The sequence below is a fragment of the Drosophila miranda genome, chromosome 4 (assembly GCF_003369915.1).
Source record: "Drosophila miranda strain MSH22 chromosome 4, D.miranda_PacBio2.1, whole genome shotgun sequence".
In the NCBI taxonomy this organism is placed as follows: Eukaryota; Metazoa; Arthropoda; class Insecta; order Diptera; family Drosophilidae; genus Drosophila; species Drosophila miranda.
Genome location: NC_046677.1, coordinates 31,086,793 through 31,098,301, shown reverse-complemented (window position 1 = coordinate 31,098,301; position 11,509 = coordinate 31,086,793). Strand labels below are relative to the sequence as shown.

Here is an 11,509-nt window from a genome sequence, read left to right as displayed (position 1 = left end):
GTCTCTGTGGCAGGGGTACGGGTACGGGCATCCCAGATTTATGTTCTACCCAATCCCAATATGACCGAAATGCTCAGCGGGATCATCATCATCCTGAATGGACTCCATAAAAGATCTTGTTGTCGTTGTTCGCTCTTCCTGTTGAAATGAAAGCAGCAGCAGGCGAGCAATCGTTCTGAATTTATGTCTGCGGTGCCCTGCAAACCACTGAAAATGCTTACACTTTTGAGCATATGGATTGGATCCCATTGAACCCTGTCCCCTAAGGCAATATCGATTTTCGGTGAGATATGGATGATCGGATAACTAAAAGATATTCAGTGTTGCAGAATCTTTTTAACTTTATGAAAACCTGGAATATTTTGAAAATATACAATCATTTGAAAATTATTGCACTGGCACGCAGGAGATCTAAAGTGCATGGATGCCCGACACTTTTAGCATCATCTTACTTTTATTATTTATTTTAAATTTAAATTATACGCTTGCCTTGAGAGAAAAGTGCACGGCGCTATGTTTTAAACATTTACTTTTGCTGCTTCTGCCGGAGAGACGGCGTAGGGCAGCGGTGTACAGGAGGCTGGCTCAGGAGGAGTGGCTCATCGTCCGACTTCATGCACGATTGGCAGTTGCAATTCAAAGATATTTCAAATTCTAAAGCCAGAACCAGAACTACAGCCAAAGCCAAAACCATGGCCCGCGGGCTATTGCTCTGCTCGGTACTCTGTGCTCGGTGCTGGCCTGCTGCTGCATGCGATTTGCATTTGAAATGCCTGTCCGCTGGCTGCTCGAATTTAATAAAAAATGTTTTATTAAGTCATAAAAATATTTTAATATTTTGCTCATCGTCTGAGAAATATGTATGGGAAATTTGCATAACTAAATGCGCATTGCAATTGTGCAATTTTGCGAGCAGAGGCAACCAGGAAGTGCAGCAGCAGCAGCCTCATGCTGAGCACTCCGACCCCGCGGCGCCTTGTGGGTGAGAGTCAAAGGGCTTCTGGATATAGCTCTCTCTATAATGAGATATACCTTGGAGTCTAGGTGGGGCATGCTCGTTTCGTTGAGCGTTCCACTACCTACACACACACACTCATCACGCACAACCAATTAAAGTTTATCTGTCTGTCAGAGAGGGTCCTTGTCACAAAGGCGAATTCTTGACTGCCAGTTACAGTCGAGAGTCGAGGGCAATTACACAAATTCCAAGGCATCAATGGGAAGCGGCTATTGGCATTTAAAGTGCCACATCGGAGCGACAACATGGCGTGCCAGTCTCACATAAATCGTTCCTTTCTGCCATCCAACAGCCGATCCCCCACTACGAAAGCAATGCTCAGTGAAATGTCCACTGCGGTTGACCCGCAAATTTGTCTAGCTTTCTACCTATTAGAGATAAGTTCTTGCAGTGAACAGAGCTGATGTAAGCGATCGAACCAGACAAGCGCTACAGTTCCTAAATTGTATGATTCCTCACCATCTATGAAATTCCCAGTGAGATATATGTACATATACGCCGTTGACCCGCGAATTTGTCTAGCTTTTCACCGATCAAAGATCTCAGCTTTTCACCAATCAAGATTGCCTTTTCTTTTCCCGATCTTTCAGTTAATATTCAATTACCATTTTGGCCGAGTGCAGCCCAGGTCAGGCATTAACTCTCGGCTCATTAGGGGCTATCGGGCCTGAGAACCGTTTCTGTTTCAGTTTCAGGTCCTCCTCTCGACTCGCATTACGGGGCCAAAAAGATGTTATCGCTAAATTACGGCAATTTGCATGTAAATGTTGTTTATCAATTTAAACGCTAAATGCTTTAGAACTAATGACGGGTGCTGGCCGAAAAGAATGAAGAAATTTTTTCACCCTGCAGCTCTGGACCGAGACTCTGGTGGTAACGGTTCACCTTACTCTCGTGCTTACCCCACGAGGGCCCAGCCGCAGTCGCAGTCCATAGACGTGGCTGCAACACGATGTGAGGAGTCGAGTCCCAGTACTTGCGGCTCACATTGTAACAACAATATTACGGTAATGACGTGTCATTAATTTTATTACAAAATGTGTATGTGAATGGAGGTACCTCGTCCATGGCCATGACCAGATCCATGTCCAGCTCCGGCCATGAATACCCAATACACCATTTAGCCCATGGGCGTTGTTTTATTGAATTCTGTTTTTTTTTTTCTTTTGTATTTTGAACTCTTGCAGACTGCTGGTCTTTCACGTTTGATGATTGGTGAAAGCCTGATGAAATGCTTTATCAAAACCATCTCAAGTGCTCTTCTGAATTAAAAGCCGATCCCATATCACATGGCGCAGAGGGAAATAGTTAACATTGTGATGAAATACGAGTATATCTGTGTGTACAAGTATGGGAGATATCTTCTATGAACTGTTGACTGCATAACTCACTTTCAGGAGAGGCGATGAGGAGGCGATCCCATGCCGATTGCCTCCTTTTTTCATTCTGGGCCAACGGACAGAGAGCGGCAGACGCAGAGGTACAGGCTGAGGCACAGGCGGAGGCAGAGGCAGTGGCAGTGGCAGAGGCATCAAGCCTGACACTGAAAAATGCAAACAGAAATAAAACAAAAGACTGTAGCAACAAACTGAGTGATTGCAATTGCTGTGGTATGTGTGTTGGGGCGCTATTTTTAGCCACCTAAATAGTTGGCATTGGCCCAAAGGATGACCATCCGAGGATGTACAATACACTGGAGCACCCGACTACCAGATCCCAGTCCTTGTCTGCTCTGGCTGGAGCGGCGCGGCGCAGAGCGTCGTTGCTATGGCAGCATATTATTTTATAGCCGCGCGCATAAATCTTGCAAACGCAGATAAAAAGATCGCTTTATAGAAAAATAACAAGGGGGAACGTTGTGAGTTGCTGCGGACACCGCAACTCTACATTTATACCCGATACTTATTCAGTATGGCTCTCCTCTGGCAGACGCAGCTAATATTAAACGACACGACAAAGAGTGCGTGCGAGAGAGACAGAAAATCAGTCTGAGCGTGACGTCGGGCGCTGCGTAGCCACTGCAAATTGATTTGTTCCTTTTGGCTATAAAAACGATCTGATCTGATCCAGATTCAGCAATCTGATAGATATGGTCATTATCTATGATTCTGCGTTTTTAGTTTTCTTGTATCCCCAATATTGTGGATGCAACAGATTTTCGTCTTTTGTGGGGGCGGAAGTGGGCGGGGCGAAGTTTTGAAATATTTTTGTAGCAGTGACATATCACAGAAGTCTGGATCCAAAACATCGTTTCTCTAGCTTTTATAGTCTTTGAGCACTAGGCGCTAATAGGGAAGGACAGACGGACAGACGGACGGACGGACAGACAGGGCTCAATCGACTCGGCTATTGATGCTGATCAATAATATATATACTTTACATCACATCCATTTTCACCACAAATCTAATATACCCCAATACTCATTTTGAGTATCGGGTATAAAAATAAATAAAATGCTCTCCAAAGGGAGACCGGGCAACCGGATTGGTGCGGCAGCCCTCGCATTGATGGAAACAATTTATTGCAAAATTAATGATAGATTATGGCGCTGCCAATTAAAAACCAACAAACAAGCTCACATTGGACGACCAATCTCAGCAACAGCCAGCTCAATCCAACATCGTCTTGGGCCAGTACTTGGCGATAGAAATGGTAAAGGAAATGGAGATAAAAATGAAGATGAAGTGATGTAGCTGCCACCAAAGAGTAGGTGTTTAGACGGATTGTGGTTATTGCCATTGATTGGCTTTGGTGCTTCTTTCTTGCTGGATGAGGATGAGTGACAAATTGCTTCGCCAGATGAAGTGACATCATGTCCGACATGCCCGCAGCCGTGATTCCAGGTAATTAAAATACAATAAAGGGGAAGGCGCGAGTTGCCTGTTTGATTAATAACCTATGTATATATATATAGTATATAGCCGGAGTCCAACGCACAAGTCTGCTATTAAAATCAGTCAAGCGCAATTAGAACAAAGCCGTGCAGAGGAAACCACTGAAATCCATATACGAGTATTTCCTTTCAGGGAAAGGACAATCGACACAATCGCATGAGCAATCGCATTATTTCTGGGAAATAATAATTGAATAATGTGTATTTGTGCACTTAATATAACGATTAATCAGCGGTAAATCCACTCGATTATCCACAGATAAGACCGCGATAACGGCGGTCTGGCAGTTATGTTATGCAATGATGGGAAAGGTGAAACGACAGCAATAGAAAGTTAATTAAGTTGCGCAGGTTTTTTTTATTGGTGCTGGGTTCAAGAAACTGAAGTCGACATCAACACCAACAGCGGCGACTCAGCTGAGGCTCCACACTCCATACTATTACAAGAAGGCCGGCAGACAAAATTAATGAAATCACATTGAAAAAGTCATAATTCTTATTGGAGCTTCGACGGCCACAGACCACAGGGAATCATTAAAACCGCGTGTAGCGCTCTTGTCAAACACGGGGCGAAGCAAAAGCAGAATCGGATCTGTGCCAGGGAGGGGGATTGGGAACGGCAACGGCAAGTGCTCGATCAGCACGCGATTTGTAAGAACAAGATAGCACCGACATGTACATTGAATTCAAGAATCGAACACGAGGGAGCGGTACAGATACACAGCCACAGCCACAGTTATGAATCATTATGCAAAAGACCAGTGCAAACGGAAAAATATGACATACATAGAACAAAACGGAAGGCTTGCTTGGGGGTCCGAATCTTTGGATACCCATGCAGATCCATAGTTCGTTTTGATAAAATTGTCTGAGCTTAAGGTTTTCATTCTACAAATACAAACTATGTCTGAATTGGTCTCTTGTGTATAGTGCATATTTATACCCACTACTCAAAAAGAGCTTAGGGGTATAGTAGATTTGAGTGTAATGCCCAGAAGGCATTTCCCACCCCACAAAGTACATATATTCTTGATCAGCATCAGTAGCCGAGTCGATTGAGCCATGTCTGCCCGTCCCGATGAACACCCGAATCTCAGAGTCTATATGTAGCATACAACGTACAGGTTATAGGAGCTGATGATAACTAAACGGGAGTAGGAAGTACGCGCTGGCTTCGGCTTTTGTCTCTGGTCGGCGGGGTGTGGGCATGGAGGACTACTACCCATTTAGAGCTCTGGCAAATGGTCGAGATAAGAATTTATATATAACGAGGGGGAACGTTGTGAGTTGCTGCGGACACCGCAACTCTACAGTTATACCCGATACTTAGTCAGTATGGCTCTCCTCTGGCAGACGCCGCTAATATTGAACGACACGACAAAGAGTGCGTGCGAGAGAGACAGAAAATCAGTCTGAGCGTGACGTCGGGCGCTGCGTAGCCAGTGCAAATTGATTTGTTCCTTTTGGCTATAAAAATTATCTGATCTGATCCACATTCAGCAATCTGATAGATATGGTCGTTATCTATGATTCTGCGTTTTTAGTTTTCTCGTATCCTCAATATTGTGGATGCAACAGATTTTCCGCCTTTGTGGGGGCGGAATAGGGTGTGGCGAAATTTTGAAACAAATTCGTCTCGGTCCGATATATTAGGAGTGTGGATACCAAATTTGGTTGCTCTAGCCTTTATAGTCTCTGAGATCTAGGCGCTAATGTTTTACTCTAAGCAAAGCCGCCTATGCTACGTGCGTCTCGGTCCGATACATTAGGAGTATGGATACCAAATTTGGTTGCTCTACCTTTTATAGTCTCTGAGATCTAGGCGCTAATGTTTTACTCTAAGCAAAGCCGGCTATACTACGTGTGTGTTAGAGAGAGACAGGGCGAGAAAAAATGAAATTGTTTTCTTGATGCTGGCTATAATAATAATACGATCCAATTCAGATTCTGTAGTCTAAAAGATATAGTCATTCTCTACGATTCTGCGTTTTTGGTTTTCTCGTATCGTTAAAATTTTGGATGCCACAGATTTTCGTCTTTTGTGGGGGCGGAAGTGGGCGTGGCAAAGTTTTGAAATATTTTTGTTGCAGTGACATATCACAGAAGTCTGGATCCAAAACATCGTTGCTCTAGCTCTTATAGTCTTTGAGCTCTAGGCGGTGAAGGGGACGGACAGACGGAAGGACGGACAGACGGACAGACGGACGGACGGACAGACGGACACACGGACAGACAGACATGGCTCAATCGACTCGGCTATTGATGCTGATCAAGAATATATATACTTTATGGGGTCGGAAACGATTCCTTCTGGACGTTACACACATCCACTTTTACCACAAATCTAATATACCCCAATACTCATTTTGAGTATCGGGTATAAAAAATCGCGTACGAGTAGGGAAAGGATGTTATTTACACCGACTTTAGTAAAGCATTCGACTCTGTAAACCATTCCCTTTTAGCGCATAAACTTGACCTTTTAGGGTTTCCGCCCAACCTCCTGAGATGGATTTCTAGCTATCTTTGTTCTAGGTCTCAGAGTCCTCTTCAAAAACTCCCTCTCTTTACCAGTAAAGGTTTCTTCGGGAGTACCACAAGGCAGCCATCTAGGCCCCTTACTCTTCACACTCTTTATTAATGACTTACCTTCAGTATTAACATACTCTCGAGTACTTATGTATGCGGATGATGTTAAACTCTGTGTCCAGTACAAGGACATTTCATTTCATTCTCGCTCATTCTCAGTCATGGTGTTGTGCCAACTTGTTACACCTTAATGCCTCGAAATGCAAAGTTATGACATTTCATCGTTCTAGCCCTTTGTTGGCTCCCTACACCCTATTTGGTGGTTCTCTTGAGAGAATTACCCTGGTGGATGATCTGGGTGTTATGTTAGACCCCAAGTTAAAGTTTTCCGAACACATTTCTACCATGGTAAATAAGGCCATGGGCGTGCTTGGGTTTATAAAGAGGTGGTCAAAGGAATTTGACGACCCCTATATAACAAAGACTCTCTATACCTCGCTTGTTCGTCCGATCTTAGAATACGGCTCCTGTGTATGGTGCCCTCAGTACAAAGTACACCAGGACCGTATAGAATCAGTACAGAAAAACTTTTTACTCTTTGCTCTGCGGGGCCTTAACTGGGATGCGGGTGTAAGACTCCCATCTTACTCTAGTAGACTACTATTAGTAAACCTCCCATCCTTAGTTAACCGTAGAAAAATGCTTGGTGTGATATTTATGCACAACTTGATCAGGGGTGACATAGACAGCCCTAATCTGTTAAGCCGCATAAACTTCACGATTCCTATTAGACTGACTAGAAATTTTATACCGTTGTTCCTTCCACTTTGTAGATCGAATTATTCCTTGCATGAACCGTTTAGGGTCTTATGCTCGGATTATAATTCCCTCTACCATATTAAATCCACCACTAATTCTCTTCCTCTTATTAAATTATTAATCCTTACACACCTTTCTATTAATTAGTAACTGTAGTGGTATTTGTACTTTGATTGCATGCTTAGTTTCTTAGTAAGTTTAGTACTAATTTTCCTCGAATGTTAGTCTAATAGCTATCTTTCTTGCATGTTCGCGTTTGGTTCGGCTACGCACCGCGCGTCATGCGGCAGCGCCCCTCGGTCGGTTGGGCGGGAGGAGGGCTGCGTTTTGCCTGGGATCCGCGCGTAACAGCCTTCTGCTGGTGTCACACGGGCCACTTGACGGTGCAGTAACTGCATCGCCTCTTGAAAGATGCAGTCATTGCATGTCAACGTCCACAATATAGGGTATTACTATACAGCATATACTGGGGAAAGAGTATCATAGGGGCGAGGGAGGGTATAATGATCTTAAATCTATAAAAATGATTAGTAGTAGGTATATATAAATGCACGAGCTAGGTTATGTGTTCATCATAGGAACAAGAAAACTTCAAACTTCATTACGTTAACTTGGTCAGTGCCAAAACCAGACAAAAATCGGGTATATGGAAAATCGCTTAAAGGCATGAGTAATACGTGTATAAAACCGTGATCACGGTTGAAGACCAACGAATAGTTACCGCACATTCATTCTTTTCAGATGGCTTACTTGGTTCAGGATAATCACTTACGATACGATTAATAGCTTTGACTCCCACGCAGAAAGACCTTTCGTTGTGTGTTGGATGAGGAGATTTGATGGGTGGATGAGTATGATGATGTGTGTGATTGTGATGAGTGTCTGCATAGATAATGAGATGAATACGTGGCAACCAAAAACAAAAACTGTAAAAATAATCGGTATTAATACACTACTCATTTGTTCAAGTTCGACTTAGCCCATGGACAGGAATTCCCTTTTTGTTTATACCGGATTTAATTGGCTGTTGCACATTTTTGCCGTATCCAAAGAACGTAGTTAAACAGCAAGCGGATAAAAAACCATGGTTTCGCAAATCGGGTCTAATTTCGAAAGAAAGATAGAAAATATAACTAAATCCGAGGCGGGGTCGATGCTTCCCGGCTGGAGACCGAGTTCCTACTCGAGGTCTGAAGGTGGCACACGACTATACCGGGCGCAGGTAACTTCAGCTGCTTCCGATGCCTAGGGTCAATGACCGCGGTCCATCTGCGGCGTGAGGTTAGGTACACTCGCACACTGGATTGCTCGTGGGGCGACTGGTGTATTTTAAGAGTCAGTCAGATCATCCCCATGGGTCGAACGGGTCCAGGCGACGCTTGCAGAGCCCACCGATCGGGTTTACTTGAGGAGCAAGTCCGTGCCCTCGGCTACCGCCTCATCCGGCTACCTAATCTAACATGAGACATGAAATAATTTAAGGGGAAGTACAGAATTTTTTTTTTATACCCGATACTCAAAATGAGTATTGGGGTATATTAGATTTGTGGTAAAAGTGGATGTGTGTAACGTCCAGAAGGAATCGTTTCCGACCCCATAAAGTATATATATTCTTGATCAGCATCAATAGCCGAGTCGATTGAGCCCTGTCTGTCTGTCCGTCTGTCCGTCCGTCCGTCCGTCCGTCCGTCCGTCCCCTTCAGACTATAAGAGCTAGAGCAACGATGTTTTGGATCCAGACATCTGTAATATGTCACTGCTACAAAAATATTTCAAAACTTTGCCCCGCCCACTTCCGCCCCCACAAAGGACGAAAATCTGTGGCATCCACATTTTTAAAGATACGATAAAACCAAAAATGCAGAATCGTAGAGGATGACTATATGTTCTAGAGTGTAAAATCTCAACCAGATCGTATAATTATTATAGCCAGAATCAAGAAAACAATTTCATTCTTTCTCTCGCCATACTGACTTAGTATCGGGTATAACTGTAAGTTGCGGTGTACGCAGCAACTCACAACGTTCCCTCTCGTTTTTTATTATCTTTTGGATTGCTAGGTATACCAGGTTGAAAAGGTAGGTTCAGTGCTTGTTTGCAACGCTTTCTGATCGGTCGACTACAATAAGCAAGGTGGTAAAAATGTCGAAGTGTCTAAATTTTAAAAGAGTCCTTGTCATCTATACTGGTGGCACCATTGGGATGACTCCCAACGACAATGGTGGTATGAGGCCTCCAAGTGCATCCGGATAACTCCATTTCAGTGTTGTGTTTTGTATGCTTTTAGTATTAGTGCCAGAACCGAAAGCTTTTGAAAGGTTCATCCGGAAGGATGTCAGTCTGCATGACCCCAGCCTACAGGTCCCAGACGGCTTCCTGGCGCTGCCCCTGGTAAAAGGTCAGTCAGTACGGGTTCTCTACCAATTCATAGAGTACGATCCATTGCTGGACTCCAGTAATATGGCCGGGAAAGATTGGAAACGCATAGCCCAAGATATTGGTGTATGTATTACAAATTAATTTAAATGAAATATATGTATCTCACAGAAATCGTTAACCCCAGAGGACGTACGATTTATTCGATGGGTTTGTTGTACTCCATGGCACCGATACGCTGGCGTACACCGCCTCTGCCCTGTCGTTTTTCCTAGAAAATTTGGATAAGCCGGTGGTCGTTACCGGGTCACAGATACCCATCTACGAAACACGCACCGATGGCAGGAACAACTTCGTCTCGTCCCTGATCATATCCGGCTGCTATAAAATACCGGAAGTGTGCGTTGTCTTCGCCAACAAGCTGCTTCGTGGCAATCGAACGGTCAAGGTCAATTGCAACTCTCTGGATGCTTTTGATTCTCCCAACGCTCCACTGCTGGGCACGTTTGAAGGTGACATAATTATAAATAATTTCCTGGTACGCCCAGGGCCCGGAGGTAGGCCACTCGCTGTGACAGGCGAATTTAAGATGAATGTGGCCTCCTTGAAAATGACTCCGGATATGTCACTGGATTTGATTCGATCGGCTCTGGCGGAGCCCATTATGGGAGTTGTCCTGGAGTCCTATGGCTCTGGTAATATACCCTCAAACTGGACCGAGATAACTTCTCTTCTACGGAGTGCCGTTAATCGCGGAGTTATCATCGTCAACTGCACTCAGTGCCTGTCCGGCTCCGTAGCCGCAATCTACGATGCTGGAGCAGTGCTTAGCGATTTGGGCGTTTTATCTGGATCGGACATGACTTCTGAGGCAGCGTATACCAAGCTAGCCTATGTCCTGGGCACTGATTTACCGCACCATGATAAGATTGAGGTAAACTGCAATTGAAAGCAATTCACATAATATAATAAAATTTGTTTTTGTAGCTGATGAAGATGAATTTGCGTGGCGAAATCACGATCACGAATGCGATCATCGCAAACCAAAATTAGATTATTGGTTTTTTGTAATAAATAAAGGGATTTCCCCCTATTTTCACCATGCACTTTAACGCTATAAGCAATATATTTCATATCAGTTTCCAGAAATAGAATAGGCATAAACCATTTACTCGCATATTCGCTCCCAGCGAGCTCCCAACCACAAGAGGAGAGCGCAAAGCAAGAAAGAGCGAGTGCAAATTATTGAGAGCACGAAGCAGATCGGCGAGAATTTCAGTCCAGTTGCGGAACAAGACGCGGAACGACGCTCAATTTCAGTTTTGTATTTAATCACTTATTAAAACCTTAATATTACTCAATCGGTGGACATGTGCAGCAAGAAAAATAAATGTCTATCAACTAAGAAATGAATTTGACTCTTGATTATCGTGTTTATCTATATTTTTTTGTTCTCTCCAACCAAAGAATGCTGGTAGAACTGTTCTAGGGCCCTTTACCAAGCTACTTTGCTTTTTGCCCTTAGGTAGAAGTTGTCCCACTTCTCCTGTCCGCCTGCTTGTCTTACGCCACCGAGGGCTCTCAAATATCGACAAGCGCTACGAGATATGTATGTAAAAATCACATCCAAACATCTTAATGCCAGGGGCCGTTTCGACATGTGTCTTTTGTGACATGTGATTCGTTTGGGTTCTTAGGCTGCGCTTGAGGCTCAATCGACTCGGCTATTGATGCTGATCAAGAATATATATACTTTATGGGGTCGGAAACGATTCCTTCTGGACGTTACACACATCCACTTTTACCACAAATCTAATATACCCCAATACTCATTTTGAGTATCGGGTATAAAAAATCGCGTACGAGTAGGGAA

At 43.9% G+C, this 11,509-nt stretch overlaps 1 protein-coding gene across 1 annotated transcript; it reads left to right on the top strand.

The window, feature by feature from the left end:
- The first annotated feature begins 9,338 nt into the window (after window positions 1-9,338).
- Window positions 9,339-10,742, top strand: LOC117189064 (L-asparaginase-like). Its single transcript, XM_033394020.1, has 4 exons — window positions 9,339-9,484; window positions 9,548-9,762; window positions 9,824-10,570; window positions 10,624-10,742. Exons 1-4 carry the CDS (start codon window positions 9,403-9,405, stop codon window positions 10,687-10,689), a joined length of 1,110 nt encoding a protein of 369 aa, XP_033249911.1. The 5' UTR covers window positions 9,339-9,402; the 3' UTR covers window positions 10,690-10,742.
- The last annotated feature ends 767 nt before the right edge of the window (window positions 10,743-11,509 follow it).